This window comes from Armigeres subalbatus, chromosome 3 (genome assembly GCF_024139115.2).
Source record: "Armigeres subalbatus isolate Guangzhou_Male chromosome 3, GZ_Asu_2, whole genome shotgun sequence".
NCBI lineage: Eukaryota > Metazoa > Arthropoda > Insecta > Diptera > Culicidae > Armigeres > Armigeres subalbatus.
The window spans coordinates 15,147,635-15,167,816 of NC_085141.1; the positions used below are offsets into that span (position 1 = coordinate 15,147,635).

Genomic DNA, 20,182 nt, shown 5'->3' on the forward strand with positions numbered 1-20,182 from the left:
TGTGTGGGAAGATAAGTCCAGCACCGCTCGACAAGCAAATTTCGAGTGGTCTTTTCCATGAGCATATACCACGGCGGTCGCAATTAGACTCTGTGTCTGTTCTGTTTTACCCACAGTGCAAAGCGTGGTGGTTGTACTTCCATTTAATGGTGTGGAACTAGATTCTACAACGTCCTTTTGCTGATTTTCATTTGTGGGGGGTGTGGTTGATTGCGGTTCTCCCTGGTGAAGTAACGTGTGATGCCTCTAGGCACACTTCTTACACGTATGGGTTGATTTACAATCGATTGCTGTATGTCATCTTTGTAGACAATTGAAGCATGATCCTTACTTGATTAGGCTGGATTTTTGCGTAGTAAAATCAGTCTTCTTGAATGCATCACATTTCCAAATTGGATGCGATTTTTTGCAATGACTGATGAGCTTCCGTACTGATGAGCGAATGACCTTTCAACTCTGTCTTTACTGCCGATCGATTTAGCTTCGCCGGCTCAGTGAACGTCTTTGCTGTTGGTTGAATTTTCTCCAAAGCTTTGCATCTGTCATTCAAGAAGTCCAACGTATTTGGGAAGCTCACCCGGTTTTTGTACAAGTTTCCAAGCCCTCCGTGTCTCGTAATCCATTTTTGATGTTACGATATTCAAGATAACCACCTTCTTCGTAGATCAACAGCACTATCCTTAGTAATTTTTGGAAGGTTTAGAATAGCTTCAATGTGCTTGTTGACAATGAGCCGTTTATCCTCGAATCTATTTCGAAGCGTTTTTCAGGCTGCGGCATAATCATTGTTATTGATGATATCCTGGTCTATTATACCTGCTGCTTTTCCTACCAATGCGTTTCCAAGGTGGTAGAGCTTAATAGCTGGCGATTCTGCATTGTAACGGGCCATAATATTCTCAAACATACTGCGAAAAGCGTACCAATTCTCATATGAACCGTCGAAAGTAGGCAATGGTATCTTCAACGGCGGAAGATTCGATTGCATTACCTGATTCTTGTGCGGCCCAGTTCTGCCGAACGAGCTATCCGTCACGGGGTGTGCTGTCTTATCGCGCGCGTCTTATCTGTCGTCAATGCACTCTAAAAGTCGATTGACCAATTCCTTATATATCTCACTCTTACAATTCTGTGGCTGTGGTCTAGGAGGGGCTGGTTGCAGATCAGATTTCATCGTATCTTCGATCATCTGTGTCAGCTGAACAATCAAGTCGCTATAAACACAGAGAAACAGACGTCTCACTCAACATATGTTCCATCGTACACCTTTTTAACGGTTTGTTTAACTTTTTGTAGGTGGTCAATCGGCCACCGATGGCGCTTTCATCGATTTTGCTTGTGTTTGACGTTTGCAAACTACCGCCATCTGGTTGCCGCTTGGCCACTCACCAGGATTTTAGCATTGGGCGACAATGTTTTCGTGACGATGATTTTGATTGCAATTTGTTCTAAGTGAGACGTCTGTTTCTCTGTGCTATAAACCTTCTCGAATTCGATATATACCATTTCTTCTTCCGTTTGGCGCTCTTCGCTAAGAGGAAAGTCGTAGATTTCGTTTTGGAAGTAATTGAATTCTACGTAACATCGTTTCAGCATTTCCACTAGCATCTGGAGATAGTGTTTGTTCTTGTTATTGGCACTATCTGGATCCAACACCGCCACGAAAACCTTTTCCATCTTTCTACTTACTATTTCACGCTTCTTCACTAATGTTTGAATCTTCGCTTTCATTTTCTTCTCCTCTTCTCCTTCTTTGTGCTGTTTCTTCTGATTGCTCACGGAGAGCCGATTCGAATACGATCTTTCTTCCGCGTTGCCTTCTTCGGTATGGTTTTGACTGTCACCGTTTTGATTTTTGTCGTCACTATGCTTTTTTCGTATGCGCACTGGCGTTCGCTTCATGCTACTACTCAGTAGCGTTCACAAAACTCGGCGTCCGCGAGAACACGCCGTTTTACGTGTGCGAACAATCGATGCGCCAAGATATGGGGTCCACAGATAAAGTCAAATCGCGTTAACAAATATTCGGATCGCCAAAATGGCGTCTACGAGGAACACGCCGAAACGCGCCGAAACCGAATCGCCAAATTGTCGCGTCCACAAAGAAAACGCCGGTGCGTTTTATCGTTAACGAACATTCGAATCGCCAATATGGCGTCCACGGAGAGCACGCCGAAACGCGTCGTTTATCGCTTGTGCATCGCTTCGATCACCATCGAAGTGTCCACTAATCCGGATCGAAGGACCAAATGTTCCTCCGAATAGCTCACTTGGGACAAAATGGATGATCTAAGACGGGAACCAAAGAAAATTTCTTGCGTCCGTACGGGTTGATAGCTTACTTTATTCTAACATAAAAATTGTTCTTACAAAAATGGTGTATATAATGTGTGTGTATTTGTTTGTGAGGGTGACTACAAATGTCTGTATGGGTGGACTGTATACTCGAAGTGGAGTAATGTTTTGATTGGACGTAACAGAGTGAGAAGTGAGACTTCTCACTTCTCGCTGTAAAAAGTGAGAAGCGCGAAGTGAGTAGTGAGACGTCTCACTAATCACTTCGCTCTCCTCATTTTTACAGTGAGAAGTGAGAATTGAGGATCGAGAATTGAGACGTCTCTCTTCTTACTCCTAATTTCTGACATTTAAAATAACCTTTTCGGCCAGATGCCCCTTTCGGCCAAACGACCCTTTCGGCTAAATGATCCTTTCGGCCAAATGACCTTTTCGGCCTAATGGCCGTTTCGGCCAAATGTCCCTTTCGGCAAAACGACCCTTTCGGCCTAATGACCTTTTTAGCCAAATGACCCTTTCGGCCAAATTACTCTTGCGGCCAAACAACCCTGTCAGCCAAACGACCCTTTCGGACAAATGACCTTTTCGGCCAAACGACCCAAAATGGCCAAATGGGTTTCGGCTAAACGTAAACACCCAGCATAGATTAATGAAACACCGATCAGCTTCTACACGGTCTATAGATTCAAGATGAATTGGAATCTGGTAGAAGTGCTGCTCATCGTTTTATGTAACTTCTTGATGAAGGTTCCATAATTTCAGATAATTCTGAAGAATATTTGGTTTCTGGATAATATCATGTTATCGACTTAATTCGACGTGAAACACTTCTATAGGGTAAAACGATATAATGCGCCCCAGCTGGCCAAAACGCCTCTGCTGGATTGCTAGAAAACTAGACCTGACATCAGTTGGTACCTTTGAATGTTTGTTAATCTATCATACTATGTGAATGTGGAAGTATTTTTGTATTACATAATGGAAATAATAACAAAATACAAAAAGTTACAGTTTTCATGTAACTTTCAATGTTTGTTTGCTCAACATTCTGAAGCGACGCTAGTATACTGTCCGCAGAACTTGCACTGGAACACTCAGTTGGGCAACAAAATGACTTCGCTCAGTGGTTAAAATGATGACTACTGAAATGTAATTCAAACCTGCTTAAAGGGACTTATTGGACTTTTTGGACTACCAAATAACACAAAGTTAGCATAAATTGCGTTGAAAAGTAAAAAAGTTATCATAGGTCTTTTCTAAGGGGGCATGTTACACCGTCTTACCCTACATGGGACAAATACGCATAGAATGGTGGAGCAGCTATTTGCTTCAATTGAACCGTTTGTTTGAGAAACTGCATATGTAACATTTTTGGCCAAAATGAGATTTTTTTTATGGGTCATTCCATATGAAGTGACCGAGAAAAAATGCAAACGTGCAATCGACTTTCTTAGAATTGAATGAAATTTTGACCAATTGTTTATATATGGGTTATACCCAAAAACCAAAATTTCGTGGTGATTGGACCTCCCCACGATTAATAAGACCATCCCCCTTTTCGGACAAATGTATGAAACTCATCATATTGTTTTGTACATATCTCTGGAACTGTGAGGTCTATAATGAATCTAAGGTAACCATTCGAAAGAAGATTTTTCAAGGAATTTATAAAAAATAATTTGTTGATGTGCAGTGTTGCCAAATGAACAATTTTTAAGTTTTTGTGTGAAAAATGCATTTTTTACCCAATGAGTATATTTTTATTAAGGAAATAACCTCACCAACGTGTTCTTTGACCATTTTTACATTGGAAACGCTTAAAACCCTGAGGTACTATGTTCCGATTTTGAGATACAGGATTTTAAAAATGAAAAGTCTTTTTTTCATTGTAAACATTGAAGATTTTTTTTACTGATTTCCGAACATACACATATATACGCATTGACACATACATAACACACATACACAGCTCGATTGGTTGCTTCCCCACTTACAGCATCGCGAAATTTATATGGAGATTAGTATGGAAAAATGAATTAGCGAAAGTATATTGGCCGTTAAACAGCAAATATTATCCATTTATTTTCAAAATACAGCAAATAAAATCATTATCTCAACCAAGACCATTTTTATGATGTTTGGTTTGGTTATTGGTCTACTATTTTCATACTTTGATAATATACACACACAGTTGACAATTTTTGATTAAATGGTGAGTGAGAAAGAGCTCATGGCTATCGTCAAATCACATTTGCGTGCTGTGAAGTGTGGGTTTGATAAAGTAGTAGTAAGATAAAAACTTTTCGTGGATAATTCTGCTCTAGTGGACTAGTATTGACATTAAGGTCTTCTTCTCCCTTTTATATAGCTATAAAATACGTTTAAAAATTGCATCCAACATTTTTCGCCATTTTCAATCCTCTTACCTCCCATCTGTCACAAATCACTAACCCTCTCCTTATGTACGTACAAATACCATTTACATAATGATTTGCCTTTTCATATATTATTTTTCCAAAATTACATAGTGAAAGTCTACTTCCTTAAGAGCTAATTTATTTTTACCTTTCTCGATCACTAAGTGCACCGAAAGGCTTTATGTTCGCTCCAAAAACAATCTTTTTATAGAAGGCGGGAGACCCATAGTGTTGTATACCAATCGACTCAGCTTAACGAATTGAGGTGATGTCTGTGTGTGTATGTGTATGTGTGTGTATGTGCGTAAAAAAGTCTCCTCCACTTTTTAGGGGCTTGCCCTTAACCGATTTGTTGGCACCATGTTGCATTTTACGGGAAATCCTGGCCCATTGTTTCCTATTAAAATTTTACTGGTTGGGATTATGGGCTCGAAAGTTATGGTCAAAATACTATTTCCATAATGCACGAGAAAGGCACCATAACCGCTAGGTTAATTAATCAGGGTTTTTTAGATAACCATATCGTTTCTTTTGTCGTAATTGCCTCTCGTATGTCTTTCCTTTGTTGTTTTTAAGAAAATGTTTGTTTAACGGTGATGAAATTCTTGTTTCATTTCTATGTCCCGTAACAGTAATGAAACAAGAACTTCATCAATCGTTTCCTCCTTCCCTACTGTGATACTGTATTCCCTAATCCAGATTGAAACACGAGTCTTTCAGTTCACTTAATCTAACGTTATTTTGTAAGAATAAAATAGTATAAAGATTTCGGCTCCGTAACGCTCAACGGCATATGAGCCGAGAGCTTTCGAAATTAATAAATGTTTTATAAAATTTAAAAAAATCTTTCCATGGCAGGTGAAATAATATAGTATCTATGTGAGTAATAGTTTAATAGTACGCTCTACAACAATACAGAAAAGCTATTCCTTCCAAAGTGACTACGTTGCCAAGTACATTATTTTCTATTCAAAGGCTCAAGTTACATGTTTTACAATTTATTTGAAGAAAACAATATCCTCGAATTCTTGGCAATTCCATAAAAGGTTAAGGTTCAGTATGCATAACAAAATCTTATGTGATTGATAAGTTCCATATGAATCATATAATATTCAGAACTCCATAACTCGAGAACGGCTCATAGTACCTTGGGGTTTTGAGTGTTTCTTATACAAAATTTTCTGGAGAACACGATGCTGGTAATATTTTCCAATTAAAAATATACTCATTGGCAGAAAAATACAACTTTATACTTAAAGCGCAAAATCAATAGAGTTTGCAACACTTCTACTAAAAATCGATATTTTTCTCAAAAAGTGTGAAGAATTCTCTTCAAAAAGCATAAAAAGAAGTTATTTGTAGCTTTAAAACTCTCCAAGATGTGAGTTGTTCAAAAATAAGGTTTTTACAAATCGTCAAAAACGGGGGGTGCTCCCATTTGCCGAGGGGTTGTTCGATCATCAAATTAATTTGGATTTTTACATATAATCGATAGATAAACAAATCCACGAAATTTGATTAAAATCGGTGAAAGTCGATTACAAGTGGTTCGGTCACTTGGTATGGAATGACCCATATTCTGAATCCTCGTTCAAAAATACATATTCTGGCAAAAAACACGAAAAAAAAAATTTTTGTTCAGGAATGTATGAAAAAAATTTCGTTTATTTGAGAAACTTCATATGTCCACGTACTTTGAAGAGCAATTGTGGAGTACTGCTTACATTTTTTGCACTGAAAGTGCCCCAGGGTGTTGAGTTTTGCCAAAAACTATTGATCTGTATCGAAGAAATCGAAAGATTCAGTGCAAATTTGTTCAAAAACAGTTTTTTGTTGTTTTCTCGAAATAGTGTAAAATGGACTTATGCAGTTTCTCAAACAAATGATTCAATTGTGCTCAAAATGTCGTTCACTTATAATTCGCTAATAGGGAATTCCTCACTTGTTGTTACAAAAGGACATGTTACTATTCCGTTTGATTCCTTCAATTGATGTTCAACTGGCGCCATTAAATGGAATACTACTAACCCGTCTCGAAGACATTCCACTAAAAAGACACTAAAATAATTTGCTAATCATCGGGAATTTGCTTCTAGCTACCGCGAAACATTCAACTGATAGAACCCATATTGCGGTGGCTTGTTTTCCTGCATTCGTTAGCATGTATATCAATACCGCGATTGGAACCATTCGAGCTCATTTGTTGGAAGTCGGTTGCTGAAGGCGGCGCGCTGAGTGTTATCGTGCGATTAATTAGCGCAAAGGCGCAGAAGCAGGTGAGTTTGTCGACATCGCTACCGATGGTTCCGAAAAAGAATAAATTTATTACAGTGTGCCCTTGGATAATGGCAACAATGTGCTCTACATGCAAATAAAATTGAAAACCGGACTTATTATTACTGTGCTGGAATAGATGAAGCAGCTTTGTATGCCTTCTTCAATTTGTTATGATCCAATAAGCATGCATTTCCATGCCAAAACTCCTTCTTTTCCGACGACATTCGACTTTTTATCTTTTCCGCCCGCGTCGTCCAGTGTCGAATCATCCATCCACTTAAGGTTATTATTTATGATTTCGCATAAATAACCTGCCCTTAAGTAGGCAACCTCGTCATCTTCCTTCGAAATCGGCATCGTTCGAAAGGTCGTCCAACCAAATCAAAGTGGCACACGACTTTCCACTCGAGCGAACTCTCCGAGCGTGAGGATAATAAGGACACACAAGACGGCAGAGGCAGCTTGGACGGCACCGAAAATACTTCGGAGGGGTGCATTTACAATGAGCTCCCCGAGAAGAAAAATCTGAATGCGTCGATACTGACTGGCCAGAGGAAAGGCCGTGCGCGCTGAATGGAATTATTTACGATTTACGGCTCGCTCGGACCGACCGACCGGGGAAGTGGATGTGAGGAAGATCAAATCAATTCAATTTGTTTCCTTTTCTTTCGGCCAAGCTGCTACTGTAGTTCTCTCTAGAGGACCAATTGAGTGAGATGGTGATTTTCATTTCATGATTTTTTTTTCGCTTGCCGGTCGAACCGAAATAAGGGGGAAATTGATATTTGTCTAGCTCATAAATTGCTGTTTTGAATAATTTTACGATATTTTTATAGCTTATTAGGTCCAATTTGTTTCATCGGGAATGGAAGAAATGGACCATGATTGAGATGTTTGCATCCGGGGATGGGGATTTGAGGATGGACATTATTTTTGGAGTAATTTTGATGAGCGTTTGTTCGGGTATTTGTATTGAAACAATGTCCGATTTATTCAAGATGTAATATTTTAAGATCTAAGTTTTTTTTTCAACTGGTTGAATGTCTTAATAACAAATGAGAAATAAAAATATTGTTCGTATAGTGCAATGGACGACATTGGCCACTCATAGAACCCCTCGTGCCAATTCAAACCATGAGGGTTGAAACGCGCCACCAGAAGCTAAAACGCGCCAGCCTACAAATGTAAATTAACAGCAAGGAAAATGACAGAAGAATCAAGTACAGTACTGGAAAAAGTCGTGATCGTCATAAGACAGAGAGCAAAGCGCGTTTTTCTATTTCAGGCGACCAAATGAAAGAATCGTAGGTTCTTTGATCAATTTCGCATGAAAGGATGTTGCGCTTTATTTTAAAATTAAAATTTCTAAGTTATTTTAAGAGGTATATGCGAAGAATAGTGACTAGTCGATAAATTAATCATACTTCATTAATTCATCGAGTTGAAAGTGGTAATAAACACAAAAATAAAGCAGATATTGCACACTGTCATGCCCTGTCACGGAACAAATATTTTTTGAGATTTTTGTAGCATGCCATTCATCCTTCGCGTTTCTAAAGATATTGAAAGGGGCAGATATGTAAATATCGTGTGTTGTCATCTTTTATTGAAAATGAGAAATTATAGTACTGATTCAAGTATCAACTAATGAAAAGTCCTATTCTCATTTCCACTCAAATGAAAGCTTATGAAATGTTAATACATTTTTTGGCTAAATTGTCGTGTAACAAGTTGATGTGTGCATACTTCTTCTCATTGGCTCGCTGCCTAGTGTTCATTCAGCACTTCCACAATTATTAACTGCGAGGTTTTGTACGTTACCATTTTTGCATTCGTATATCATGAGGCTTACACGATGATACTTTTATGCCCAGGGAAATCGAGACAAATTCCACATCGAAATTTGCCTAGCCGGTACCGGGAATCGGACTCAGCCACCTCAGCATGGATCTGCCGCGCATCTTACCGATAGCCTTAGGAGGGCCCTATGTGTGCATACAAGATATCTTTATTCTATGATTTATTTGGTGAGCAGATGTGACCCTGTGCATTACGGAGCCAAATAACTATTTTTATGTATCACGCATCCAAGAAATTCTTGCAGTAAGATCTATCGATCTATCGGACTGTTTTGAATATGGATATGCCCTTTGTGTTGGGGCCCTCCTTAGCCGTGCCATGCTGAGGGTAGATGGGTTCGATTTCCGGTGCCGGTCTAGACAATTTTCGGATTGGAAATTGTCTCGACTACCCTGGGCATAAAAGTATCAACGTGTTAGCCTCACGATATACGAATGCAAAAATGGTAACTTGGCTTAGAACCCTCGCAGTTAATTACTGTGGAAGTGCTTAATGAACACTAAGCTGTGGGGATGTAATGCCAATAAAAAGAAGAAGAAGATATACCCTTTGTGACACGTATAAATCCCTGCAATAAGGCCTGTAGGTTTACTTGCGTAACCAAAGAAATCTTGGATTGTTTCAAATATTGCACCCCGAGTAAAATTTTAAATATTTTAAAGCTCTAGAAAATCATAATCAACTCTACAGGAGTATGACTAAAATCAGTATAAAACCAAAATGTTCCTAGGGATATGCCTTTTGTGATGCATAGAATAGAATGTATTCACAGTATGGGTTCTTGGCCGTCCAAGAAATCCCTAGAATAAGGCCTTCAGTAGAGTTTCCATCCCAGGACATCCCAGGACATAAAATCCCGGGATTTAGGAAAATTCGGGATCTCCCGATTCCCGGGATATTGTTTTTGAAATCCCGAAAATCCCGGGACAAAAAATACTGTTTCATTTCCGGGTCGCAAACAGTTTAATTTTTCTTCCAAAGGCTCCCCCAGACCTAAGCGATTTAATCGCTGCGACGGCGACAACTAGTCACCGCGATTCTATCGTTGGGTCGCTGCAGGCAATGTTCTATTTACGCTTCCATATTAACGGCGACAGAATCGCTGTCGCCAAGCGATAGAATCACGTCGCGACTGTCGCATCGCGTACGAACGCGAACGCGAACGCGAAACCCAACTTAGGTGAAAAACTCATATCATATTTTTATACCTCCCATCAGACATGATTTTTTTCCAAGTTCGTTTATTTGGTAGGCTCAGGCATGTATACGGAGCCAAGGTTCTTTGTGATGCACAATCGATATCATCTTATTATTAAATTAGTAAGAGAGGAACAGACATGAAAATAAAAGGAGATAGTTAATAGATCACCTTCACAAAAAATAGTAGATTCCCCTATACCACTCAATGGAGGGCTACTGATTGATACTTTTTCCAGCAGCTATAGCTCTCTATTAATTAAACGACAAGTATCTACAGTACAAGATCAGCTATATCTATTTGGCGCCTGCTTCCTACCCATCTCCCGTCTACAGTGAGGTTGTGTACACTAGCTGATATTCGCCTTGCTAATCTCCTCGCGTCGCCCAACATTGAGTCAGTCTTCCTGAACTTCTTGCCTCCAAAACAATTCTTGACCCAATTCATGTCTTTCCAATCGACGTTCGTACAACACACTTTCCAGCAAATGCGCAAGTATAAGCGGTCCGACCCCGATGCTCTGCCTAATTTTTTGGTGTATCGCTTCGATCAAAACCAACAATCAATTTGTTCAATTCTCGGCTTCTGTCAAAATTATATACCAACTTTAATCGCGTAATCTATTAACTCCATTATCGTTGAATTATCGAGTTAACTTACGTTAAATTCTTGAACTCCGATAATAATTGAACCATTTGTTTGAGAAACTGCATATGTAAATGAGATTTTTATATATTCTGAATCCTCGTCCAAAAATACGTATTCTGGCAAAAAATACGAAAAAAAAATTTTTGTTCAGGAATGTATGAAAAAATTTTCGTTTGTTTGAGAAACTACATATGTCCACGTACTTTGAAGAGCAATTGTGGAGTACTGCTTACATTTTTTGCACTGAAAGTGTCCCAGGGGGTTGAGTTCTGCCAAAAACTATTGATCTGTATCGAAGAAATCGAAAGATTCGATGCAAGTTTGTTCAAAAACAGTTTTTTGTTGTTTTCTCGAAATAGTGTAAAATGGACTTATGCAGTTTCTCAAACAAATGATTCAATTGAGTTGATTCATCTTTATCACAGCAAACGATTACGTTGAACACAATTAACTTTATCGGCGATAACGATAAATTAACGATTAACAACAAGATTAGGAAGAGCTGCAGCTCTTGGCAAAAGTATCAATTAGTAGCCTGCCATGGGTTGGATATTTGTTTGTTTGTTTATTATTGACATTTTACACCAGAAAGGTGCATTCGTGCCATGGGTTGGAGGATACTCTAGTATTGTGTTTTCTTTGTGAGGGGGCTCCCATATAGGTTATGGGCTCAGTACGATTCTACTGCGCATCTTCCATCTTTCGTCACCAGGGTATTGAATGCAATCCCAGCAACTGTCTAAACCCAATGCTAATTCAAAACAATGCAAACAGTCAAGCCGACTTCAACCGCCAGCGAACCCTTCTTCTTGGACTCGGCGATCATATATTCCAAAAGGGTACTCTACCTTCCGAGAAAAACGTGAATATTATTTGCTTCTTGAAGTCGTTTTTTTTTCGAAAGAATCGATTCAAATTAGAATTGAATTGAGTTCCAATTTGAAATCTGTATTATCTGGCCTTTCTAAAATATGAACTTTTCACCTTTACACCTTTACACCATTGAATAAAATAGTTTCTAAATAAAAAAAATAAGTTTTCTAAGGAAACATCGAAAAATCCTGGGATTTCCCGGGATATACGAACAAGTTCATCCCGAATCCCGGGACAACGAAAATGGCCGGGAAATGGAAACTCTAGCCTTCAGATCTACACCCAAAAAGCAAATCTGACAATTATTGTATGAAATCTGGGCATATACAATTCTGTAAGCTTTTTATACAAATATTGTATTAAAATAATACAAATCTGTATTATTTTAATACAATATTTGTATAAAAAGCTTACAGAATTGTATATGCCCAATTATTATACAGTTTCTGTAAGGTTCTTATGCAGAACTGTATTAAAATCTACCATCTCCTGGTTGATCAATTGTATTGTCTTTTGTGACACATAGAATATAACGCGTTCCAAGCATAGGTTCTTGGCCGTTCCAGAAATCTCTTGAATAAGACCTTTAGATCAACATGCATACCCAAAGATCAATTGATTTTTTTCAAATATGGCACATGCCATTTGTGATGCATAGAATAGAATGTGTGCACAGTATGAGTGGTTGGCTGTCGAGAAATCCCTGGAATAAGGCCTTAAGATCTATAGTCGTAGCCGTAGCCCTGAAAGGAACCCGAAATGGTGAATATAGTACAGATAATAATATTAAAAAGACATAATCCTTTCGATTAGCCGAGATGAAGCAATGATAAATGTTATCTCTCCATTGGAAATAAAGTATCCATTGGGATGCGTTTGCCCTGGTTCAGGCAATGGTGGATAGGATCCCTTTTTTAAAGTAAGCGCTTACCCGGTTTGATGCAATGGTTGATGTAATTCCTTCTTTAAAAGTTGGCGTTTGCCCGGGTTAAGGCAAAGATGGATGTGATCCCTTCTTTAAAAATAAGCGCTTGCCCGGATTAAGGAAATGGTGGATGCAATTTTTTTTTTCAAAAAGTAAGCGCTTCCCGGATAAAGGCAATTGTGGATGTGATCTATTCTAAAAAAAGCGTCTGGCCGACTTCAGATGATGGCAGAATGCCCCTTTCTTTATAAGTAGGCGCTCACCCGGATTAAGGCAATTGTGAATGTGATCCTTTTTTTAAAAGTAGGCGTTTTTTCGGTTCAAGACTGTGGTGTATGTGATCCCTTCTTTACAAGTAGACGCTTGCTTGGATTAAGGTAAATGTGGATGTCTCGCGTTTAGTTTCATAGGGGCTGTATAATCACTGTATTGATCGATTTCCGATTTTATATGTTGTTAATAACTGAATTGTTTCAAAAGCTGCAACCGTGATTGTTGATTCTGGTGCAAGATGCAATCAATCTTTATCACACCAAACCATTGAATCATCGACAAACTAGCGCAATTCGGTTATAAAAATAAAACATCGACGAAGAAAAATTGATCTATAGATTTACACCCCTATGAAACTAAGCGCGAGATGTGATCCCTTTTTCAAAAATAGGCGCTTGCCGGGATGAAAGAAATGGTGAATGCAATCCTTTTTTAAAGTAGGCGCCTGCTCGGATTAAGGTAATGGTGGATGTGATCACTTATTTAAAATTAGGCACTTGCTCGGATTAAGGCAATGGCAGATGTGAACCTTTCTTTAATAGCAGACGCTTGCCTGGATTAAGGCAAAGGTGGATGTGATCTTTTCATTAAAACTAGGCGCTTACTTGAATCAAGGCAAGGGCAGATGCGATCACTTTTCTAAAGTAGGCGCACGTTCGCATCAGGGCAATGGTTATTGGATGTGATTCCTTCTTTAAAAGTAGGCATTTGTCCGAATTAAGGCAATGGTGGATGTGATACATTCTTTAAAAGTAGGCGTTTGTCCACAATAAGGCAATGGTGGATTTGATCCCTTTTTCAAAAGTAAAAGTGATTCTTTTTATGGAAATAGAAGTTTGTCCAGAATACGGCAATGGTAGATGTAATTAATCCTTGGCGTTGTTTTAGGCATTTTCCTGGAATAAGGTGGTGAATTTTATCCCGGGCGTTGATCCAAGGTAAGGCAATGGTGGATGTGATTCCTTCTTTAAAAGTAGGTGTTTTCCCGAATGAGACAATCTTGGGTTTAATCCATTCTTTAAAAGTAGGTGTTTATCCGGAATCAAGTAAGATTCTTTTTTGGATGCAGGTGTTTTCCTGGAATAAGTCAATGACGGATGTGATCCCTTGATGGGAAGTAGTTCTGCACAGCAAATAATTTTGAAAATTCAACGACGTGTAAAATTGCAGCTTATCTTATCAAACGAATTAACATTCGATATTATATTAAATTTGATTAAATTTTACAAGCAAGCACCGTTTACATTTATTTCGATTTAAAAGAATAGTGAGATCGATTGAATGTTACGTTTATTTGCATGCTCCAAATATGTGCATGAAAATACATTTAAAATCACAACATATTTTTATCTGTGTGCCACATTGTTTGTCAGTCCTTCCTAAAAATGTCTATCATCAGTCTAAATCTATCAGAACACATCCCCGATCTACTCCAACTATGTGAAAAAATACATCAAATAACCCTTTCCCTTTAACAGTTCCAAATTATGCCAAATAACCCACTTTTTTGGTGCAGTTCAAAATTATGCCAAATGGCCTTTTTGCCAAATGACCTTATGCCAAATGACCTTATTCCAAATGCTTATGCTTCGTAGCCACAGGTCAATTGGATTATTTCAAATCAAATTAGGGGGTTAGGAGCAGAGGAATGTAAGTGCAATTTTTGTCAAAATTGAGTTCACTATGGCAAAAAATCTTTGGTTCTAGAGCTTTGCGGCTATATGATGATATAGTTTGTATGTTGTTAGAAAATTCACAGAAAATTAGTATTTTTTTAACCTTCATACAATGTGTGTCAAACGAAAAAAAATATTGAAAAACTTTGCACCCATTTTTCTCAAAACTAAGTTTTTGTCACTTACACCCCTTTGCGTTTGACCTCTTCAAATGTGGTACATGCCCTTTGTGATGCATAGAATTATCTTTTGCTACGCATGTAGATTTTAAGGCCTTACTTTTTTTTTTTTTTGTCTTTATTAAAGAGATTTTCAGCCCTAGGCTGGCTCATCTCTATTAATCGAATTAAATCTAAATATCAATAAAATACAATTCATTTAATATTTCTCAACATTATTGATCGTTTTCTTTTATCACGAACTTGTTTTTTCTGAAGCCAATCAATCCATTTTTCAGGATTCTCATCGTACTCCGGTTCTTCTTCTGACGTCTCCATTCCAGCTTCATCGGTTGAAAGGTCATTTTGCATTACTACGGGTCGTTCCATAGCGGGTTGTTCGGATTTTTTATTCACTTTCTTCCTAGGCGGCGATCTCGCAGTTGTCGTGTCGCTTTGCACCGCTGTTCGTTTCGTTTGCTGTTGCCGAAGCGTTGGTTGCTGCTGCAGTTGACGGTCGATTTTATTTTTATTCCCTACGTTCTTTTGAACAATAGGGCCACTGGGGGGTGTGTTATCCAAAATAGCTGCTTGATTGGCACTAGTTTGCGCCAAGAGCTTTTTGTTCATGGAACAAGTTTTGCCGATATGAACTAAATTCGTACAATGCCGACATGTGGCTGGCTGCGAGTTATAAGGTAGGTAAGTTTGTTCACTTTTTATTGTGACATATGATTTCAGGTGTTCTTTCAATGTCATTTGAACAACCCGTACACCTGAAGGAATTCCTCTTCCAGCGAAAGTTTTACCCCATACAGCTTCCTCAACACTGAAGACTTCGCCATACTGCTGTAAATATGATGTAATGTCGGTATTTGTCACGTTTTCAGACAGATCGTGTATTTTAATTTCCACTCTGCTGTCATCCATCGTAAGGCGCACTTTGTACCGCTTCCCATTCACCTCGAGCTCGTGACGGTCATTGTGTAGCTCAACCACCATTTGAGCTGTTTCGAGTTTGTCGCATTTTACATGCACACAGCACTGAATATGATTCATTTGCAAGCGTTGAATCTGTTTTGGCCGTAAGCCAAGAGTACGGAAGATGAAATTATGCACATCTTCATAACTCGGACGTTTCTCGAAATCTCGGAAATCCACTTTGAATGTATTTTCACGAAGTGTCACCATGTTCACGATGAAAAGAAATTGAATATCGATTGTGGTGCTCAGTACGAGCACATCCGGACGCAGCAAAGGCTTCAGCACAACTGAGGCCTTACTTCAGGTTTATGTTGGATCACCGATGACATTTAAAATCGATTGATTTATTTTTCGTGAGTGGGAATGGAATCTCTTGGATGGTCAAGATACTAAGGTGTGAACTCATTTTATTCTATGTGTCACAAAGGGCATACAAAATCCGATTGATCTTCGGTTAATCGTGTCGATCTTAAGGCCTATTTCCTGGGATTTCTTGGATGACCAAGAACCTCTGCCGTTGACACATTTTATTCTTTACATCAACCGAGCATGAACCGTATTCAAAATCCTCCGGTTTATCTTTGGCTACTTATGAATATCTGTAGACCTTACTCCAGGGATGTTGTTGGATGACCGTTGATAGAAAAGAACATATACCACATTTAAAAAAATCAATTTTATCTTTAGCTACGGTTGATCTTGAGTGCATATTCCAAGGTTTTCTTGGATGACAAAGATTCTAAGCTGTGAACGTTTTCTATTCTATATCTCACAAATAAACATGTACCATATCCAAAACCAATCCAATTGATCTTCAAATAATCGTATAAAAAGCCTTACTCCAATTATATTTTGGATGACCGAGAAACTCTGACATAGACACATTCTATTCTACCCATCCAAAAAGACATGTACCATTTTTAAAACAGTTTGAATGATCTTTGATTACTCGTGTAGATCTTAAGGCCTAACTCCCGGTATTTCTTAAAAGACCCAGAATCTTTTACGTTGGCTTATTCTATTCTACACATCGAGAAGGGCATGTACCATAATTAAAACAGTACGATTTATCTTTAGTTACGCGTGTAGATCTCAAGACCCAAACTCCATGGATTCTTTAGGTGTCCGAGAGTTTCAGCCATTGACACATTCTGTTCTATCCAGCTTTTTACGCTAAGCATAATAAATAAACTGTGGCCGAACTATTTTGACACTTGCTGTGTACAGTTTTAAATCACAAATCTAGTTTGCCAGGATTCATTCCAAACAGTTTTCCTGTCAAAAAATAAAAAAAAAATTCTTTGTTTATTTTGATTGCTCGGATCGTAAATTTATATATTGATTAGTAGTTTAGGACGTATGTTTAGTCTTAACTCCTATGTTAGATTCGACGTCCTCCTTGGATCTGGATCCCACTTACCCTTTGAACGACAATGACGCAATGAAGATGGAAGAGAATCAAATCCATGCAAATTTACCTTTCGTAGAGGAATAATTGACACGAAACTCAGGATTTTGTTTTATTTGTGTACCCATTTTTAATATGTATGGATCAGCTAAGAAACCAGGTCAGACAAAATAGTTTTGCGAGCGATAAAAGTTGTCATTGTAAATCCGCAATTCTCAAATGTGGGAGCTCGACACTCAGATCAGATCAACCTTAAAACTGCAGCTTTCTGAAGCGATGCGGAGAAAATTGATATGATATGAGTAAAATTACTAAGACATTTGTTTTATGCGTATCTCATTCTCTACAGTGGCAAAGTTTATAAACGAGTTTACCAATCCGTCATACAGTAAATAATGTGCATCAATATAAAGAAAAAGTTTGTTTGCCTAGGTTTTCCTGAAATAGAAGTAAAATTATTGATTTTCAAAACAATCCACAATTAACTTTGTTTATAACCTGAAATTGTTTGACTGTTCACAAAATGCGCCATAAAATCTGTACACAGCAAGCGTCAAAAATACTATCATAGTTGATCTAATCCTATAATAAAAAACCCAGATCAATCCACCTAGCGTTGGTGGTGCCTTTCTCGCGCATTAGAATAATACGAAAAACACATAAGAGAGGTCGAAATAGCACTTTAGGGGATAGATTTTACTTTTTCCATCAATTCATATGCATATGCGGTCATTTGAATGCATTGCTGCAATCCAAGAAAAAAATTTTTTTTTCGTTTTTCAAAAAAAAATTCCCAAGGGGGGACCCTTGGTAGAAAAACAATGTTTTTTCAATAACTTTGGAACGCAATGACCGATCGGGACAATTTTCAATAGGAAACAACTAGACCGCAATCCGCGTCGACTGCAACTTGTTGCGAGCAAATCGAATAATGCTAAGTACCAAAAAGTGTGTCTCACATTTTTGTACACACACACACACACATACATACACACATACAGACATCACCTCAATTCGTCGAACTGAGTCGATTGGTATATAACACTATGGGTCTCCGAGCCTTCTATCAAAAGTTCGGTTTTGGAGTGATCCTATAGCCTTTACGTATACTTTGTATACGAGAAAGGCAAAACTGGATACATCCAAGTGGGCATGTTACATAATATAAACAGTTCGATTGATCTTAAGTTATACGTGTATGTAGATCTTAAGACCTAACTCCGGGGATTTCTTGGATCACTGAGAAAGAACCTCTCCCGTTGATTTATTCTATTCTACACATCCAAAAGGGCATGTACCACATTTAAAACAGTTTGATTGACCTTTCCTAACGCGTCTAGATCTTTAGCCCTTCCTCCAAGGACTTAATAGATGCCCAAAAATGTATGCCGAAAAAACTTTATTCTGAGTAGTATCCACACTATTCACTTCTCTCCCTTCGCCTCTTTTCTTACGTTTCCTTTCCCTATTCTTCAATTTCACTCCTTGCATCTCAAAATCTCTCAATAGATGCTACACTCGGTGGGTCTTTTACTCCTGGCTCAGACCATAGCCGTCATTTGCTTCCCGTGCTCCACTACGGACCAGCGACGCAGGATCATCGTCGATCAGGATGGCGGCGGTGACGATGCGTGGGCCTTGCTAATGCTTCTGATGAACGAAAACCAGTTCAACGTTTCGGTGGAGGCCATTACGTGTACGTATGGGAACACCGACTTGGAGAACTCCGTTAGGAATGCTGCGCGAATTTTGGATAGCTTAAACCGGCGGGATGTTCCCTTGTTTCGTGGCACTAGTGAGCGACTCATAACGCCGGCTCCTGCGAGGGACGACAATGGGTACTTCTGGGGTGAAGATGGATTCGGTGATGTGGTATTCGATGGCGAACCGGATTTGACGGATATTCCGGATGAGCATGCCGTGATGAAGATGTACCAATTGATTCGAAGGGTGAGTAATGGCACCAATTGTGACCCAGATTCAGATTAATTCATTTCGTTTTTCAGTATCCAGGTGAAATAACGATTCTTTGCTTGGGACCGTTGACCAATCTGGCAATGTTGTTCAAAATGTTCCCCCACGCGAAAAAAGATATTGCCCAAATATATATCTTAGGAGGGAACAGGTACGGTGTTGGTAACACAGCTTACGCAGCGGAATTTAACTTCTTGACGGACCCCGAAGCCGCCAACATTGTGGTAAACAATGCACCAACGATGTTGAACATTGTACCATGGGAAACGGTACTGGATTTGGAAAGAATATTTCCGATCGAATGGAGATTTGAAGTCTTCAAACAACCCAGAAACAGGGCTGTTCAGATATTGAATGAAGTAGAGTCGGTGGTTTACGCAAATATCAGTAGTTGGACCCCTTGCGACATGTATGCGGCTGCAGTTTTGCTCGATAGCTGCCTAATAAATCTGGAAAATCGCTATAAGGCAGATGTGGAACTTTCTGGAAGAATTACTCGTGGCATGCTGGGAATTTTATACCGGGAGGATCGTGAGCATCAATTCAACGTAAATATTATCGACGAAATTGACGAAGATGCACTTAAACAGATGGTGGTAGACTTGAACAGGGAGCCTTGTGAGAGGAATGTCCGGCGATGTTGATAAATTTAATACAAACTCTGATTCACAACAGCTTCCAATCAAATTCAAAGAAAAGAACATTCCAAGTGATATCAGAGTTGAAGAACCATTCCCAAACCAACCCAATCTTGAGATTCAGAATACAAAACAATGCGGACAAGAATGTGGTCAAGGATCGATGGGTCCCTCCTTTGCTGACTGGATTTCTCCCAGCTCTAACCAGCCGCATTCAACCGAATCAGATTTATTCATTCCAAATTTCATCAGCCCCCGTTCCAATGATTGCTTCCTCAAACATGTGGGCACTCTTATGTAAATTTTCCTATCAGGCGAAGAAAGATTTCTTGTGCCTGGTGAAATGGATACGATCGTTCTCGGGAAAGGTTCCCCTCCACTTCGGTCTCATCAATGCGAAATACCAACTTCTTTACGTTCCCATTGTTATTCAAGTCGAAAGGACGGACATGGGCAGCATGGTTTGTATTTCCTCCAGTTGAAGGTGGAGTTGGGGTTTTCCTGATGGCTATCGAATGAGAATGGTCGAGAACCCTTGTCAGAGCTGAATAAAGCGACACGGGACAGAGAAAGAAGTC

At 38.9% G+C, this 20,182-nt stretch overlaps 1 protein-coding gene across 1 annotated transcript; it reads left to right on the plus strand.

Annotated features, from left to right (window-relative positions):
* Nucleotides 1-6,842: 6,842 nt before the first annotated feature.
* Nucleotides 6,843-19,658, plus strand: LOC134220126 (inosine-uridine preferring nucleoside hydrolase-like). Its single transcript, XM_062699117.1, has 3 exons — nt 6,843-6,988; nt 18,502-18,942; nt 18,999-19,658. Exons 2-3 carry the CDS (start codon nt 18,502-18,504, stop codon nt 19,608-19,610), a joined length of 1,053 nt encoding a protein of 350 aa, XP_062555101.1. The 5' UTR covers nt 6,843-6,988; the 3' UTR covers nt 19,611-19,658.
* The last annotated feature ends 524 nt before the right edge of the window (nt 19,659-20,182 follow it).

Excerpts from the sequence above, each read along its gene's own strand:
- LOC134220126 (XM_062699117.1), top strand. The coding sequence starts at position 18,502 with ATGCTACACTCGGTGGGTCTTTTACTCCTGGCTCAGACCATAGCCGTC. Across the intron at positions 18,943-18,998 it reads TGTACCAATTGATTCGAAGG|TATCCAGGTGAAATAACGAT; the intron begins GTGAGTAATGGC and ends TTCGTTTTTCAG.